The sequence below is a fragment of the Phodopus roborovskii genome, unplaced genomic scaffold (assembly GCF_943737965.1).
Source record: "Phodopus roborovskii unplaced genomic scaffold, PHOROB, whole genome shotgun sequence".
NCBI lineage: Eukaryota > Metazoa > Chordata > Mammalia > Rodentia > Cricetidae > Phodopus > Phodopus roborovskii.
In genome coordinates, this window is record NW_026126460.1 from 10081112 (window position 1) to 10100285 (window position 19174).

General features: G+C 43.6%; 1 protein-coding gene across 5 annotated transcripts in view; it reads left to right on the forward strand.

Annotated features, from left to right (window-relative positions):
- The window catches only part of Nrp2 (neuropilin 2), a 116865-nt gene that overhangs the window by 92405 nt on the left and 5286 nt on the right, over positions 1–19174 (forward strand). For 2 of the 5 annotated variants that reach the window (XM_051190332.1, XM_051190333.1), the window contains exon 16: positions 18460–18510. The exons of 1 other annotated variant lie outside the window; for it this stretch is intronic. In XM_051190332.1, coding sequence (XP_051046289.1) covers positions 18460–18510 — 51 coding nt within the window. Of the gene's footprint in view, positions 1–1403; positions 4909–18459; positions 18511–19174 lie in introns of those variants that run through there. 2 more of the 5 variants (XM_051190335.1, XM_051190336.1) reach the window with 1 other exon arrangement.

Here is a 19174-nt window from a genome sequence, read left to right on the forward strand (position 1 = left end):
TATAGGGCACCTTCTCTGCTGGTACTCTTTGGTGAAGACTGAGCTGGGCTTCTTCTACTTGAGGATCTGTAAGTTTCATGGGGAAGACAAGAAAGGCAGCCAGGGCGGACCCCGAGTGGTTTGCAGAGGTGCACCCACAGAATAGAAGCAGTGGATAGACAGGCAGCACCTCCCTCCCCCACACACCCTGTGAGTTCAGGAAGCATCTTTTTGGCCACCAGCACGTGGTACAAGCAGCTTGGGAAGCATTTCTCATAGGTTAAGCATACATCATTTTTCAGAAGTAAAGATCATGTCTGCCTTTGGCAAGCTCGAAAGCGCCTTAGTCCCTTTCTGGGCCAGATTCTCATCTGATGTAAATCTTTGGGAGAATCAAGTTGTAGCACTGTTTTTGCATGGAGTGGGAGTCAGGCCAGTCTTTCCCCTGAGTTACCCTAAGCTTAACTCTACTACAGTGTCTCCATGGCAACCAGAGGCTGGCCAGTAAACTCAGATGCCTTCTAAATCTCCCCACCCCCAGCTTCTCCTCTCTGCTCTCTTTTCTGTGGTTATGAACAAGCCTCTTCCCTTTGCTCTCCCTCACTTAGTGTCCCTCGCTCTCACGTTTCTTTATTGCTTTGTGCTCATATTTTTTTCCTTACATCTCCCCATCCAATCTGCTTTTAAAATCCTCCATCCAATTAAAAAAAAGAAATGAAGATGGGTGAGTCATTGCTTGCCGGTAGTAATTGACCTGTTTAGACAAGACCAAGCCGATTTCAGTGGGCACAGAAGCCTTGGCAAACCGAAATGGAATTTACCTTCAAGTCTAGCCAGCCTAATTAATACATTGTTTGAGAATTCTGGCCAGCCACACCAAATATGGCACTTCCACCCACTTGGAGAATTCACCTACCTGAATGCCAGCAGCCATTGCAGCATTGTATTCTGTGTGTGTGTGTGTGTGTGTGTGTGTGTGTGTGTGTGCACATGCATGCACGTCAGAGAGAGAGAGAGAGAGAGAGAGAGAGAGAATTATAATGCTTTTACATATGGTAAAGAAATTCTGGTTAAATAGCAAAGAAAGCTTTGTAGGTTAGCAGTCTTGCTTGAAGCTTATTTACTGCCAGGTGAATGGCCACTGTTGATTGACCATCTATCTCTAAGTCTGTTTCCTCATCTGTAGAATGGGTCAAAGTGCCTGATGTATAAAGGGACCCATGGTAAGACTGCTTGGTATATACGAAGGCCGAGTCCCACCTGAGTCCCTGGTCCCCTGCTTTATTTCCCAAAGCATGTGTGTTTCTCTCTTTCTTTCTTTTCTTTTTTCGTTATTTCTTTTTTTTTTTTTTTAATTGATTTTTTTTTTTTTTATGAGTCCGCATGCTCTCAGCCTAGCAACACTCTCTGTGTCTTTCCCCCAGGGGGCACCCTCCCGCCAGGGACCGAGCCCACAGTGGACACGGTGCCCGTGCAGCCCATTCCAGCCTACTGGTATTACGTTATGGCGGCCGGGGGCGCAGTGCTGGTGCTGGTCTCCGTCGTGCTGGCCTTGGTGCTCCACTACCACCGGTTCCGCTATGCGGCCAAGAAGACCGATCACTCCATCACCTACAAAACCTCCCACTACACCAACGGGGCCCCTCTGGCGGTGGAGCCCACCCTAACCATTAAGCTAGAACAAGAGCGGGGCTCGCACTGCTGAGGGCCGAAGCAGGAACAGCGCCCAAACAAACAAGAGAGACTGCAAACACGTTGCCTCGATTTTGCACTTTTTTTCTCCTCGCCTAGTCTCTGCGTGAACCCTCATACAGCTCTCCCTGGGGTCCCCAACCCTGAGCACTCTTATCCGGCCCAACCATTCTCTGTGGTCCTTGGTTGCTGTTTCTCTTTGCTTTGGTATTTGTTTTCCTTCTCATTAGTTTTCCTTTTAACCTTCTTTCTTTTGTTCCCTTTCTTCCTTTCTCTCTCTTTTTTCTTCCTTCCATCCTTTCTTTCTTTCTTTTTTCATGATTCTAAACCAACAAAACCCATCTCTAATGCTGCATCTGGATTCCCAGAAGAGATCTGTCCCTAAGCACTTCACAACCCAAGGCTCAGTCGGTTTTGTTCCAGAGACAGGCCCTCTTGTTTTCTCCCCTCCTTGCCTTATCCCATCCCTCCTCTCCTGGGCAGGCTGCCAGGTGTCTTGAAGGGAGCCTGGTTCTGTATGTATGTACACAGTACACTCCCATGTGAAGAGGTGTGTGTGTGTGTGTGTGTGTGTGTGTGTGTGTGTGTGTGTGTGTGTGGTGGGTTGTGAGGGAGAGACTGACTCACTGTGGAGGGGGGGAGTGTGTGGGTGTGTGTAGAGAGGGGCTCTTCACTCTTGCGTTACTTCTCCTGGGGTACATTTTACAAGAAAATAATATACTGTACACATTTTGTTTACTTGGAGAAGAAACTGAAGCTTTTTTGTTGCCTTATCTAGCTCTTTCTGGCTGGGTTTCTGTTGGCTGTCATTGTCATCTCCAGGTACCTAGAAAAATAGAGGCCGCATGGGATACAATGTGGCTGCACCCATCCTTATCCCCATCCCCAACCCATCTGACCCAAGAGGATGGTTGCTCCAGTGCACTCAGACATAGCCCCTTTTGTTATGTCTCCCGGTGTCTTTGAAGTCACAAGATAACAGCCATTGGGTTCATGGAGCCATCCTTACTTCAAGCCCTGAAGCAAATGTGTCTCATGTTGCCTTACAAAAGAAAAAGGAAAAAAAAAAAAAAAAAAGACGAAAAATGTTCATAATGAATGTTTAGCTCTGATGGTCCAATCATGGAGTAAGTCATAAAGACTAACACACCTGGGATGATGCCAGCTCAGTAATCCTTAAATGGAGACCAGGAGGTGGGAGATAGAAGAGAAGAGATGGAAGGACTCAAATGTTGTTTTTGCAAAGTCCCCACACCCAGGGCATCATTGCATTGAGCCTAACATGGGATGGGGCTGAGGAAAAAGGTATTCTTTGGTATTCTTTTGGTCTTTGCGATAGCATTTGTAAAATATGAGGGAGAGGGGTTTGTTTGCTTTCTTTTCATGGTGTCAATGTGTGCCTGAATCTATAGCTACTGGAGTATAAGGCTGACTTGTTCAAATAGCGTGAGAAACCAGAAAGGAATCATTTGTTGAAATGTACCTTGTGCTGTCCCTGAAAGTGTGGCATCGAGCCTGATGGGCTGACCTAACGTCTGCAGATGCCACAGCGTAGGCAAAGAGAAGGTGCCATGATAAAGGCACACCCACGGCTGCCCACTCTTCCTCCTCAAACAACACACAGGGAGGGATGTCAGTGAGCAGTTGCCCAATAATGCTGTGCAGAGTATGGATTAAGTCACAAAATCAATTTCATTGCAAGAAAGTACGTATTTGAAGATTTCCAGTATGCTAGGGCTCAGTCTTGGAGGCATTTGTTTTCTGTTTTCTACCTAGAAAGCCTCTTGGGAAGTGTACTATTCCCTCAAGACAGTTTACTGGTCAGATACACCCCCAGACACCTTCTAAGATCAAAATACTAATGATTCTTTAAAAATAAAAAGCAAATGCTTGGGAGAGAGCTGCTCAGTATTCTTTCAGAGTAGCCAGATAGATTCCACTCTCAGCTTTTGCATCTGGTTCCTTTCATCCTCCTGAAAGGACATGGTCTCCAACTCTTACTCTCTTTCAAAACTACAGCAGCCCTGCCAAGAAAAGAAAAGATGAAAGGCTAGAGTGTGTCTACTTTGAGCTGTCCTACCTCAACTGAAGATGGAGAAGGAAGCATGAGCAGGAGGTGGACAGTAACCCTGGGTGCTGAGAGAGGCATGCCAGCCACCAAGGGCTTTTTATCAGCAATGTTCACCTCCAGCTGAACACTTAGGGCCAGGCATTCCTTGCAAATGATTGACATCCCTACAGGTGCCCTGTGGAGGCATAGGAAAACTGCAGCTAGAAAATCCATCAGGTGTATCAAAAGCAAGATGGCAGGCATTTTATGACCTTGCTCTGTGCTCATCCAATGCCCTATGCAGCCAGGATCACCTTCATGTATATGTCACAGATGACAAGATGGTGAATCCCATGATGCCCTTCAGCTGTGATTCATGCTTAAGTGTTCTCTCTCTTCCTCTCTCTCTTTCCCCTCATTCTCTGGCTCTCGCTTGCCCTCTCTCCTACTCCCACATTTCAGCATCTTTCATAGTATTTTCTAAAAGTGCAGCTCATGTGTAAAATGCCATGCCTTGTTGCTTTAAAAAGCAAAATTCTGTATCCGGTTGGGGAGGCAAGCGTTACTCTCTTCTAGGAAACTGGACTGGACACATGAATACACGCATGCTAGAGTGTAGTGCTGCTTCCCAACAGACAAAGCGGTGATACCAACTGTTAAAATGTGAACGAGTGCATGTATGAGGTGCAGGGCCAGCTGGGGCTGGAAAGCATTTGCCTTACTAGAGGGCTCACAAGAACCCTTCCTGGAGACTATGCTAGCAGCTGACATCATCCATTGCTGGCAAAAGCAGTAAAAGAAAAACAAAACAAATGTAGCATTGCCATTGACAAAACAGGATGAAGAAAATAAACTCATCCTTCCCCTTGTCCCGCTCTTTTTGATTAAAACCAGAATAGGTGATCCAGTCATATTTTTTGAGGTTGATATCCCATCTTTTAAAAGACCCCATCTTTAAAATAAAAGCTAGCAGGCAAGCAAATACCTAAAAGTTCAAAAATTACCAAAGAACAACAAAACAAGAAAACCTAAAGATTTTTACTTCCTATTCTTATCCCCTCTCCCTATAACTGTGACACCCCTTGCATTGCTCAGTTGCCTGTGTGTCAAAATAACTTGTGGATGTTGAAAGCTATTTGAAAATGTATTGTGTGGAATGTAATAAAATGATGATATTTTTATACAAACATCTGGGTTTTTTTTTTTTTTTTCTGCCTGCCCTTTGCCTGTGAGAACAAAGTTGAAGTGTAAGCTTTGAAAAAAAGAAAAAGAAAAAAGAAACACACACACACACAAACGGATATCTCCAAAGTTTACACATCATCTTCTGGACTATGGGGCATTTGTGTGGGAGGGAGGGATGTCCTGTCCTTCAAGCTGAATGCCAGCGCTCCTTCCCTTTTATTTTCATTGCTGCTTGTTAGGAGTTTTATCCAATTTGTGCAGCTGAGCCAACTTTTATGATTGGTGTGGGATTTTGTGAAAGTCGCTAAGTACTAAATTGCTCAGTGTGATTCCACAAAATTTCTCTTGATGGCAAATCCATGGAGACTGGAATCTCCTTCCAAACTGCCCCAGGGGGAGTGGGTGCAGCTCTGTTGCACACTATCCCCAGCTCCACAAAGACACAGCATGTCCTCTTGCCCCACACCTACCAAATTATCACTTCCTAGGGGGCACTGATCTCCAATGAATGATTTCCCTGGAACAAAGGGAATGGGAACTTCCAGCATTTCAGGGCTCAGAGATGGTTGGAATTTCATTTTTGGGCAGATAATGAAGATTCTGGGATGGATGCTGTGAACCTAAAGCTGTCAGAGCAGACATTTATAAAAGGGACATTCTGCAAAAGTTTTGAACTGAAGTAGATTCAATTGAGAGTCTGATCTGTGGCATGAAAAATAAATAACCCTAGAGACTGATATTGGGGTCCACAAGGTTTTTGTGTTGTTGTTGTTGTTGTTCTGTTTGGTTTGGTTTGGTTTGATCTGGTCTGGTCTGGTCTGATCTGGCCTGGCATGGCACAGCATGGCACGACTTGGTTTGGTATGGTATGGTCTGGTCAGGTCTGGTCTGGTTTGGTTTGGTTTGATCTACCTCAGTGAATAGTTAGTAATGTAGTTGTGGTAGATATCTGAACCCAAAGGTGACTTCAGAGGGAAAAATACATAGTCGAGGTAACTCCCTAATGGCTTTGAGTCTCTCAACAGGTGGCAAGAATTGGTCACAAGAGGATCTACATTGCCTCTGCCTGTAGTCAGTCAGTGCAGAGTCCTTTCTAAGAGGCTGAATGATTGTCCTAGATGGTCTTACAGAGACACCTGCCAGGGCCCTGAATTTCCCTAGGGTCCTTTAGAAACCTAGACCCAGGATTCAGCCCTTCTCAGACCTAAAGCCTGTCCTAACATTGCAAAGGGGAACCTGGCTTTTAAGATCTCACAGAGAGCTGTTAGTACAGATGGCTTGGGGTAGATGTCATTATCTGTCCTCTGCAGGAGTGTAGAGTTGATGTCCACGATTAGAGCACAGCCTGTTTTTCCTATGCCAAGCACAATTACCCATTTTGTCTAAGTAATATTTGGCTGCCCTAAAACTGTTCGTTCCTGTTAACAAAGGCAAAAAGGAAGCATCTCAACATGTTTATTTCGAGCAAAGACCCAGACCTGGTCTGCATTTGTCTGAGATGACCTAGGACCACACATGCCAGGCTGAATTGAATTAGTCAGAGCTTATGCTTTGTTGGCATAGCTAACAGTTTTGGAGCCACTTTTGGGAAGTAGTCCACCTTGACTCTGGGGCCAAGACTTATTTTGGGGACACTCTTTCTCCCTGAGAGGATAGCAGCCATCAGGAGTCAATTTTATATGTTGTTCATGGTACTTCCAGCAGTAAACATTCTTGCCTGTATTCCAGACTTCTCCCAAGTATAACTGTAACAGAAACTATGTTTCTGTGAACATAGGCTGCAGATGTCAAAGCCCAGTGTACCCTGTGTTTGCTCGTACCTGGGCCTTCACTACAACTTACATGTGTATTCTTGCTTCAACACTGCCCTCCTAGCCCACACCACCAAAGCCCAGCCAAGCCAGTGTGGCACTGAGTTGGTTTTCCCCACTGCTCTTCGCTGACTTTGTGGTTGTTCTGCACAAACATTGTGGCCTTTTGTAATCTGTGATGAAAAGAGGTTCATTTTGAAGTTTTGATTTGTCTGCACTGTGGCCGCACGTCTGAGGCAAACCGCAGACCCATAGGTGTGGGCTTGTTTTTGTTGCTGTTGTTGTTTCTCTCTTTAGCTGTGCAGAGCTCTGAGCCTCTCGCAGCTGTAATTTGTCTTTCATCCACTTCAGTGATGGCCCAAAGAAAACACAAATCCAGCCAGAGAAAAGGGAGGGGAGAGGGGAAGACCCGCTGATTATCAGAGAATCAGAGCAGGGAGGTTGTCCTATTCAAAGAAGTTAGAACTAGAAGTAGTAGGTGATTTGACTAAGCCTCACCTCGGTCAGGTGCACGGATGTTTGTGCTGAGGACAACAAGAAATCTACTCCCTTATGAGTCAATGGATCATAGTCACAACTGGGGTATGTTTGCACTGACCCCTGGGAGCCATTATATATGGCTACAATATTAACTGGAATGATACAGGGTTTAGGAACTCTCCACAGAGCAGAACCCTAGTAACAGTAAGATGTCAGGGGATGACAAATTTAGGAGCAGAAGCCATTCCTGCCCCAAATCCTATGAACAGAAGACCCATAAAGATCTCTCTTCTGGGTAATGTCAATGCTCTTGGGATTGCCTGACAGGACCTTACAGAGCCACAAGACATAATTATAAATAGTTAATAATGATCTAATGTAAACTGCCATGGGCACTGGAGTGAGAAATGAGTCCTTCTGTGCCTTCAGAAGGGCCAGGCACAGAAGGTATGGAGGGAGGGCTGGGTGTTGGGTGGGAAAACACCTTCTCTTGGAACCACACTACTAGGGTGGTGTAGTTGAAGTTTCTGTTGTGCCTAGACCCATCACCTTTCAGCCCCAAATAAACACACAGAGTCTTATTTAGTAACTCTTTGGCCAATGGCTTATGCTTCTTACTGGCTAGCTCTCTCTTAAATATTAACCCATTTCTATTAAACTATTTACTGTCACGAGGCTGTGGCTTGCCTGAAATTCCCATGTTAGTCCTTCAGCAACTACATGGCACCTCTCTGGTCACCTCTCTCTGCCTCCTCTCCCCAGAGTTCTCCTCATCCCTAGCTCCACCTATACTTCCTGCCTGGCTATTGGTCAATCAGTGTTTTATTCATCAACCAATAAGAGAAACATATATACAGAAGGGCATCTCTGAATCAGGGTGGTTATTAACACTGAACAAGGATGCTGAAGGAGCTTTTCAGATGGTAACTTCAGGCTCTTCTCTATCTCTCTCTCTTTTCCTCTCTCTCCTCTCTCTCCCCGTGTGTGTGTGTGTGTGTGTGTGTGTGTGTGTGTGTGTGTGTCCCTTCCTCTCTCTCTCTCTTTTCTCTCTGTTCATGATTATGTATGGCTAGTTTTCACAATATACAATAATACAGGAAAAGCATTAATTCACTTTATTGCTAACCAACCCCAGTCTCCTCCCTAGAAGTGACCACAAGTATGATTTGAAATCATCTCTTTATACCTTTATGAGCATGCAAGTTCATGTCAAATTATGTAGTTTGGTTTAGATGAAGTTCATTTTGTTTTACACCATACTATCATAGCACTTCTTCTCTTCCTTGGACAACCTGCTTCTTTTCATGGGACATCTTGAAGATCCATCAGTATGTGTGGTTGGGTTTATTACCACCACCACCACCACCACCACCCCCGGCCCATTTCAGGCATATTGTGTTGGTATGCCATAGTTTACTAATCACCCCTCCCCATTTGTGGTTGTTTAAATTGCATGTAGTTTTCTTTTGTTGTTTTGTTACTGTTATAATCGATACTACAATGAACATTGTTGATGTTTGCCTCTTTTCCTATTTGCATTTTATTGAACATTGCAAATAAATACCAAAGGTTTATCTATGAAGGAATCTGTTTTCATGTGGGAGAGTTGCAGAAACTAGTGGACACCATGGATATAGATCCCCTTCCATATTTGCACAAAACACCTAATCTCTCTACTATTTCTAAAATAGGCACAGTCCTTGCTACAGAAGACTTTGGTCAGTTTTAGGAAATTTGAAACTCAGAGAGTACTTCTCTAGAACTTTAGAATGTTTTTTAACTACCAGGTTCGGGAGAATATAGTCCTATCTGAAAGTGGCAGTTGTGATCCAGGTTGATTCTGTCCCTGGGTTCAGCAGAGAGTCCTGTTGTCCATGATTAATGAGTGTTGCTTAGTTTCTGCAAAGAACAACTGTGCTGTGTCTTGTTGTTACTTATTTATGTTTTCTACTAAAACATTCATGTAAAAATACCCTTTAAGGTCATTGCACAGCATTGTACTGCAGACCAAATGATTTCAGCAACTTCAGGTAGACCTACATGCCAAGAGGAAGTCTCAAATCCTAGAGTCCCCCCAAGGGAGGAGGATGCCCTGTGAGAAACAGAGCTTGTGGGCTGAGAGGAGGTACTTATCTCTCTTCCAAGGAGGCTCAGGGTTTGGCAATAAAGGAAAGACTTTGACAGCAGGGCTATTCTCCTGTGGGTTGTCTCAAAATGTAGGCAAATCTATTAATCCCACAAAGCTCAAGCAAGGAATAACAGGAAGAGGAGAAGCCAAGTGACCTGAGTCCAAAACATTATTTCTAACAAGAGCACCGCCTTAAGTTCCATTGTACATGAGACAAGAAAGTCATAGTATTATCACATTAGCTCTGAGCATAGGGCAAAGTGTCTAGGGCCATGTATATGCCTTGTGGGATTTTCTTATCTACCAAAGATCTAGGGTCCCTTCCTTTTGGATGTTCAACCTGAGCACATAATGCAGGAAATAAAGAAGGCCGAGTATGAGACCTGGTAGGTTCCAGATGCCAAGCCCTGCACACAGAATCTTCTCTGTGCAAGTGGTACATACACACTTGATCCCTTTTAATACTTATCACTACCCAAAACAAACACTCCCATCTGAATATGTCTCTGCCAATTACTAGAGGGCTACCGGCTCCAATAATAACAGTACTGTTCAAAGCACTTTAAGCTGGATGTGTCCTTGACCAAAATCCTACTTGCTGAGGGTCTGCTAGTTATTCAAACACATTTTAGCACTAAGGACCTTTTAGTCTTTCATATTTCCTTATACTATCAAAGGCTACTAGGAGTGACAGATTGATTTGGAGAGGCTATTGTGTACCTCTCACTTGCTTTTCAGGAATATCTCAACATATGGAATTGAGAACAAGAAGATAGTAATTGAGACCTAGACCAAAGCTAACATGGGTATGTTCAAACGGCTCTGAGAGGGCACCTTAGCCCAAGCCAACTGTAGACCAAAAGTGTGACCCAACCAATAATGTTCATGGGAAGCATTGAGCCCATCATCATTTCCAGGGCCAGAAATTCCAGATAGGGCCACTGTGCCCATCTATCTCCCCAAAAAGGACCAGATCTTCACCCTTACCTTTGTTCTAGGTAAAGTTCATCTTAGACCCCACCCTTCCTTTGTCTTAGTGGTCCTGTTTCTTTTCTGGTGTCTTTACATTTTCTCTACCATCCCTTCTTCCAACACCTTCTCTCAGAAAAAAAATCATAGGTTTAGAGTACTTCACTCAAGTGCTTAATTGATATTTCCTCCAAAAATAAAGTTCTTGTGAGAAGACAAATATAAATCTAACAGAATCTTTCTGTTGGGATTATAGTCCTCAACCACCAACAAGAAGCTGGAGAAATTTATCATGTGAATGGATCAAGAATGGTATACTTTTGGCCTCTGTAAAATTATGTTATTAGTAAGTCATTCTTATCAGAATTTATAAGCAGAGCCCAACTCAGAAGTATAGTGAGTTTTCTTGGCAACATCCATGGGAACAGAGTGATGGAGTTTGTTACCCCTCTAGAAAATGCCCACTTTCACAGTAGAAGTTGATATTAGTTTTGATTCTTCAGCTTCATCTTCCCTCTTGACCAAGGTTGTATCAAACCTGCTTTCTGAGTAATGGTTCTTGTATGTTTAGTTTTAGGGTCTGGGTAATAAAATGTCCCCAAAGGCTCATGTGTTGAAGTCTTAATCCAGAACTGGTAGAGAGATGACTGTATCATGAGGCTACTGACTTTATCAATAGGTTAAGACATTGTTATGTAAATACAGAACAGGCTAGAAGAGTGTAGTATATGGTTGGAGAAAGTGGATCACTGGGGGTGTGCCTCTAAAGGGTATACCTTCTCCTTTTATGCTTTCTCTCTCTCTCTCTCTCTCTCTCTCTCTCTCTCTCTCTCTCTCTCTCTCTCTCTCTGCTTCCCAATAGCTACCATGAGGTGAACAGCTTTACTCTGCTTCTCTTTTCTTGCAATGTTCTGCCTCCTTCAGAGCCCACAGTAATGGGACCAAGTGACTGTTGACTAAGACCCCTGGAACCATAAGGCAAAGCAAACACACATCCCCCTTTCTTTGTTCCACTCGGGCATTTGGTCCCTGTGATGACAAGCTGACTGACATAGCACTGCTTGATTACTGGGACTTTGGGACATAAGAAATGTCAAAAGTCCCACTAGGAAAAGAAAAATCTCTGGCATATAAATTTAGAAGAATTCTTTTCCTTTACATCTCTAGGAATGTGGGGAGAGAGGTACAGTACTTTCCCCCTGAGATTCTCTGTGTCTTCCCAGCCATCATTCCTTAGTAAAAACTAACCAACAAAAAAATACAGAGAGACAATTGCTTGTTGACACACCTACTTTGGGGGGTGGAGACTTATCTGGTTTTTCAGACTTAATTTGATATATATATATATATATATATATTCTAGAATATATATATATATATTGTAGAATTTTCTCTCCTGTCCTGTAAGTCTGTCTATATTATATAGTTAAGCATTTCCCTGGCTGCATTTTTTTTTCATGCAATTGTTGAGGCTCAGTGGAGACTTCCTGGCCCCAGCTGCTCATCTGCCTCCATGCTTGAATGTATTACTAGGTCATTTCACAGCCTTCTTGTTTGCAGTTAATATTTCCAAATCCTTTTATGGTTTTTCCTTTTTTAACTAAAAATAATAGAAAATAATGACTGTATGCAAGATCAGACTCTTCCCGGTAATTTCATACCAACCCCCTTTGTCTTTACCTAATGGAAACCACATGGAAACATTCCAAAAAATTGTTTTTTCCATGACCCTCCATACATTTGGCTGTATTCTGAAAGACAGAAATCCATGCTAACTGATCTTCTCGGGTGCTTCTAAACTCAGGCCAAGTCTAGCAATAGATCCACAGCTCTCAAGTAGCCCGACTTTCTAAAGCCCATTTGGCAAAGACAATATCAACATCTGAACTTCTAGCCCCTCACTGCAACTAGGGATGAACAAACTGAATTAGGGAAATTAAGTGTGGTGGGGAGGGAGAATCTTCAGCCAATACTAAATGCTAAACCAAATTAAACATTTTGAAGTGCCAAGAAAGATCTCCTTAGCCCTCCATTATTCCTGGTTTATTGAGATCTCAATGTTGTGTTTCCCAGTACGAGGGTAAAAATAAAACAGAATGACTGAGAGATATTTCTGAAGGCAACTTCCACCTGAGTGACCCATTGGTTTAGCTGGCTCTGGGGCTTCGGGAACTTGGAATAAAATCAAATAATGGCTTTAAGCAGCCAAGATCGTATCCCAAATAAGTCTCAGGCTGCAAACAAGGTGTTGAAAATCTTTAGCTTGCCTTCTGTCTCAAGCTGATTTCTTCAGTGGCTTCCTGCATTCTCCTACCTTCCTCTGCCCACTTCATCTCTACAAGAGAAGGGATGACATTTGGTACCTGCAGAAATGAAATTGTTCAGAGGTTCTCTGGAAGAGGCTCTTGAAGTCTTTCAAAGGTAGTTGAATTTTAGTGGTTTCAGTAGGCATCTATAAGATGTTATTAGCCCAGCTCCAGTTAAGACTTGAGATGAGAGCTACACGGTAGCCATTTTTATCACCTCTGGAGTCTACAATTAAGAGCACTAGTTCCTAAGTCAAAGAAGCAAGTGTTGAAAAGTGGAACTTTTCCACTTCCGATGCTCCATGCTTTTCACATTCTTCTTAATTACTTCAGAGAGGACCAAGTTAGGGTAAGGGGTGATCAGTGAGTATTATGGGATGGCAGGCTCTTGTATTTAGAAGTCTCCTTGTGTATGTCAACTCTCATCAGAAAAGCAGATGATGAGGTCTGGAGAGATAGCTCAGCTGTTAGGAGTGTGTAGTATTCTTGTAGATGACCAGCTTGCAACCACCTGTAATTCTAGCTACAGAATATCCAACACCCTCTTCTGGCTTCCATGGGCACTCACACACATGTGACATGTACACTCCCACAAACACACATTAAAGCAAAATAAATAAATACACTTTTAAGGAAAACTTGATGCTAATGATGGCATTCCACAGCAGGGGAGCACAGAGTAGACTCAGAGAAGTCAAGAAAGACAGGGTTTCTGACATCTAGGACCAAACTGAGAAATAGATGTCTGTTCCTGGGCCAATGCTCCTCTATGCCCCAGGCTGCCTCTGTTCAGGTACAGAGCAATGCTATGCCAAGCGTCTGAGGGTCTTCGTCCCATGCTCTGGGTGGCAAGCCTGGTCTCTCATGCCCCTGCTCCGAGTTGTCACGGAAGGGCCTCGTCGAAGAAAATCAATGTGCATCCATGTTCTGAAATGACCTCATGCAAGTGATGCATGGAGGGACTGTCCTAAATTATTTATCTAAAAGCAGCCAGTGGTTTGAAGCAGACTGCCCATTCCCCTGGTAATCTTGTGAAGTTCCTTTTGTGGTGCAGAAAGTGCAGGGAACACTGTCAGGGCCGGTGCACTCACAGTAGACCACAGCATGACAAGTGGTGAGGGTGAAGAATCTCCTGATAAAAACTACAGAAAGGCAGACTAATGAGGGAAGCAGTGATAACCCCAAAGAGTCACAATGGAGGGGGGAAGGGCTGGGGATGGGAAGGAAGCAAAAGCAAGAATTCTTCCTGGAGAGCTAAATCAAGGTTGGGGGTTTCCCAGCTGCGGGTTGGAATGCCAAGGAGTGTGTTTCCCCTGGCTAGCATGTGTGGTCCGACAGTACCAGGCACTATTCCAGGCCTCCTTAGGGGAGAAACACTTTTCATTAAAGGAGGCCTGTTATGAGTGGGAGTGGTACTCACCATTTGTACTATAGTGACATAGTCTGTTGACCAGGACACCGCCATACTGGACTCTTCTAGGGTGAGGGAGTTCCTGGAGCAGTCCAGGGAGGTTTTACTAACTAGCTACTGGGTCTCTCATTCTAAAAACCCAATGTAACAAAAGATACGCAAAAAATTTGAGACACTTCCTCTTATACCTATTATCTCTTGAGCCTGCAAGAAGAAAGGGATACTCGTGGGAACAAGTGACTCTCATCTCACCACGAAAGTGGCCAGAGTTTGGTTAGTTGGCTTGTTTTCATTTTGAAACAGTGACAACTCTGCTGGCTTGGTTGCTCAAGCTATATCTAACACTTTTCAGTCATTTGAACTTGTCTCATGCTCTTACGACACTGGTCTTCAGGAGCCAGACAGCAGGCAGGGCTGCCTCATTGGTGGATAAGTTCAAGGTGGGGGATTTGTGAGTCACGGGGGGGGGGGGGGGATACAAGCCAAAACCCCAAGAGACAACTGTGTGGGTGAGAAGACTCAGATGCCAATCCTGAGAGTCAAACAGATAAGCCATAGACTATCCCCAAGCCCACCTCGCAGTAGCCTGGGTGCTGAAGTCCCCCAGCTTCATTTGTCTAACTCCTTCCCTGAACTCCAGAGCTCTGTAGTCCTTTATAAATGCCTTATTTTTCCCCTGTGCTTTTCTGGGTCTGAGAGTCTTTGTTTCCCAGCCACAATGAAGAGTCTTAATGACACAAACCTAAATCCATACTTCTTTATTACCCAAATTCTGCTGCGCTCTCTGGACAGCAAGCAAGCCCTCCTTGTAAGCGATGGTTGGTTAATTGGTTAATCGAGACTGCGTTGAAGCACATTGTAATTCAACCTCCGCCTTCTGGGTGATGCCTATCATTTGAAACTCCAAACTTCAGATTACAAATAAGAAGTCCTTAGAAGTTACCAGCAAAGTGATCTGGCCAAGTGGCTAGAGGATGCACATCCCACCTCCTGGGACCCTGGCTAAGGCATATGCTTGGTTTCTGAGGAACATGGTAGAGAGGCTGGAATAATGGCTCAGTTGGCATCAAAAGTGAGTTCAAGTGCAGACCCCATGCAAAAATGCTAAGTGTGATTGATATACAGGCTTAGAATCCCAGCAGGAGCAGATCTCCGGGGTTCACTGGCCAGCCAGGCTTGCTGAATTGGCAAGTTCTAGGCCAACCACCTGTCTCAAAAAACAAACAAAAATCCCAAAATAATAAGTAGCATCTGAGGAATGATAGTTGAGGTTTTTTTTTTTTTTCTTGCCTCCATGTACACACACACACACACACACACACACCAAGAAAGAGTAGTGGAGATGTGGTGTCAGTGCAGGTCCTGCCTATCCAAAGAAACATGTCTCAGCAGGCCGCATCAGTCTGGTGCAGTTTGAGTAGCCAAGCAGGCAGAGGAGCCAATGCATTAGGTCTTGAGAGTTAGCGCTCAGGCTTTGTAGTCAGACTGGCCTTAGACTGAATCCACACAGGGACCAAGAAGAGACCAGGGTCGTGGGAGCATGAAGGCTGGGCATGGAAGTTCTGTGAGTGCTGAGGTCTCTTCCTGACTTATACTGATGTAAGGTGTGATGCAGTCATTCCCCCCAGCCTAGCCCACACTCATCAACACACCTCTTCAAGTTTTGCCCCCATTGCGATTAGATTCTGAACGTTTGTCATCTCCAACCTGGCCTTGGTTCCCAGCTGGCACAGCATCCTCAGGCTGACAATTTCTCCCTCCTACACAGCTGCTACCTCACTCCCTGCCTGAAGCTCCAACTCATCTTTCTTCCTGCCTCATGTGGGAGCCAGGACACCCCCTTCTGAACTTTGTATGAGCAACTGCCCCTCCTCTCTTGTCTTTTCCAGAATTCCAGAACCCTCCTGTATCAACCACCTTCTTCCTGCCTGCATCCTAAAAACAAACAAACAAACAAACAAGCATCCCTAGGTTTGCCTCGTGGGCTCAACCAAAATAGGAAAGGACCAGTGAAGAGCAAAGATGCTTCTGAGAGGAAAAAAGAGAGAGAGAAACAAAACACAAAACAAAATGAAACAAAAAAAAAAAAACCCTCTTAATCAAATACAGATATCAAGAACATGAGCAAAGGGACTAGTGAAATTGCTATCAAAGTAAATTGCTTTTTGTACAAATGTTCCTTTTATTTGGGTTTCCCCCAGAGTGCTATCCTCTCTTTAAGGCTTGGCGAACAGATGTGCTGTTGTTGATTAACTTATCCTTTTCTTGACCCCTTCCCACTCATCCAGATTCCTGGGATGGGTGATTATTCCAAGAGCAGACTGGAGCTACTCAAGTGTTCCTTACCTTAAGTGGCCTTTGATTCTCCAGGTGGGGAAGCTCAGCTAGGGCTGAGCCATCCATTTCATTGAAACTTAGAAATGGGCCAGTTTTTAGGAAGCCATCTTATCCAATCCTCTGCCTCTAGAGACAACAGGCCTAGGATAAAATGTCCCCACAGTCACTGCCATCCATTTACCCCTTTTCCCTTCTAGATCAACACCACATTCACCCCTCTCTAGTTTGTGATCAGGGGTGACCTTGGTCTTCTTCTCTGGGGTGTGAGATGGAGCAAGGTGACACTCTAGCTTCTGAGAAATTTTCTTATCTTTGACAAAGACCAGACACTTAACATAGGTACAGGATTTGAAGCAGAAGTCACTATTAAGAGCTGCATGGCTCTTGCCCTAGTCTAACTTACATACACACACACACACACACACACACACACACACACATATATATATATATATATATATATATATATATATAGTATTCTATATCCTCTAACCATGAAGATGCTAAGATATATGAGCATCCCATCAAAATGATTAATTGTCAGAAATGTGAGCTTTTTCCGTGTGTGTGTGTGTGTGTGTGTGTGTGTGTGTGTGTGTGTGTGTGTGTATTCCTATTTAAAAATTCCTATTTTAAAAAATGTCTGGGTTGACTTTCATAAGCTCGGTGTGATCCCTGTGACAGTCACCACCTGGCCTCTTGTTGAATCTTGTTGAATCATGTTCACGTCTTCATTCCAAAGAAACAGCCTGCTTTGTAAGGGCCTGGAGAATAATGCAGGAGATGGGCATCGAGGTAGGAAATCTGGCATGGCCTGCAGGTGCCAGTTGCTTTGGTAAAAGCATGCCAGGAGTGGGCTGGGTTTTTGGAGGACTACTGCCACATGGCAGTGGTCCTTTCGAGTGGATCTTGGCAGAGTGCTCTGTGTGTCCTTTTTAGAGGCTGTGGGGATGTGAACATGCTTAGCACTCTGGCCAGGAATGAAGAAGACTTAAATATGATTGAAAATGAGTAGATTTTCAAGGATGACAGTGATGGATCCATCCTCAGTTCAGTTCATGGTCAAGGTGATGGTCCCTGATATACAATGCTGATGAGCAAGACATTTTGTTTAGTGTAAAGTTCGTTCTTCTCCTTGTTACTTCAGCTGTTTGAGGTTTGAGTGTCCTAATTAGCTTGAGACATGGGCAGAGGTGAGAAGAGCCTGCTTACTATCACATATTTGAATCTCTTTTTAAATGTTTTAACATTTTAGACAGGTAATTTTCATGGGTTCTGATTTCTGTAAGTTGAACAGTATTGTGCATAAAACACCCATATTTTCCAGCCCTCAAATTATCATATAAAAGGAAAAGATCAGCATTGATAATACTGGAAAATTTCAGAGTAAATTAACTTAGATCTATCCAAGCCTGAACTAGTCAGATTGGGTGCCTATGTTTGATCTGTTCTAAACTGTGTCGAAGAAACACACACACACACACACACACACACACACACACAAACATGCACACATACAGACACACACACACACAGAGCCTGAGCTGGGTAAGGCAAAAAATAGGATCACAGACAGGTGAAAGGGGGAAAACATTAAGACATTCTTTCCAATTCTTTTATTAAGGTATCTGATGATGAAACATGACTTTCCTCAGTTGCCATGTGTTTATTGAAATCCAGAGGAGCATGACTCTAGTACTTCATGTCAACTTAGATTCATGTATATAGGGAGATTTAGTTTGCTACATTAAGTATGTGTCATTGTAATGGTAGCTGAGGATGCACATAGGAGCCAAGAGGCCTTACTGGAACCCAAACCTCAACTGGTAACAAATGACAGTCATGAAAACACAGGGACAGAGGTTACTTATTACTGAAGATGTGACCTTTCTTAGTTTGCTTTTATGGTCATTGTTGGAAGAGAGCCCCTTTGCAGGAGAAATAATCTAGCCACATGCATGCTAAATGATCTAAAAGTGTGTGATTCTTTAGAAGCCCACCACAATGGGAAGTCAGACTCAAAGATGGTTGACTCTTTGGCTTTTAGTAGTATTGACAGAACTTCTGATAATTTGGTGTATTTGTTTTCCTTTTTTTTATTATTTTAATAGTGGACATCCCAGAAATCCATGGGGGAGAGGGCTATGAAGATGAAATTGATGGTGGGTATTATCATGATTTAACAGATAATCATGAAACTCAACTTTGGTTATAAAAATGTCAACAAAAAAATAATGTTCTGGCTATTGGAAGTCCAGAGTTTAGAACTATCAGTCAGAAATATAAGTGAAAAGAACCCAGAGAAAAACAAAGAAACCATTAAGTACTTTCTCAAGGTCAAATCTCCAGGTTTAGAAAGTTTATAGGATTCCCTGGGCCTAATCTGAAACAGGCCCCCATTTCAGGCAACTTTCTCTATCAATGGACATCAAATCTGGATAAACTCTTTAGAGGTGTAAAGTGAGCCCCCTCTGCTGTCACTGCCTGACCCTCATCCTTTCTGCTGTCATTGATTGACCCCTATGATCTCCTCCACAGAAAGACGTGAGTGAATTATTTGACCCTGAAGTCTCAAGCTAGCATGGGCTGTTCATTCCACCACTTACAGGGAAACTTTGTTACCCCAGCCATGATGCCAGATCTTGCTTGTTGAAGATTTAAGGGTTTGGCGAGCAATGTCCACCCCATTTTTTCACATTTATTCCAAGCTCTGTCTTTGCATTTAAAATGCACATACTTCTAAAGGCTAATTCAAGAGTCCTGGGGAAGGGAAAGCAAGTGCATAGGTGTAATTTCAACCTTCAACTCAGTAGTGAAGGTCTCCTG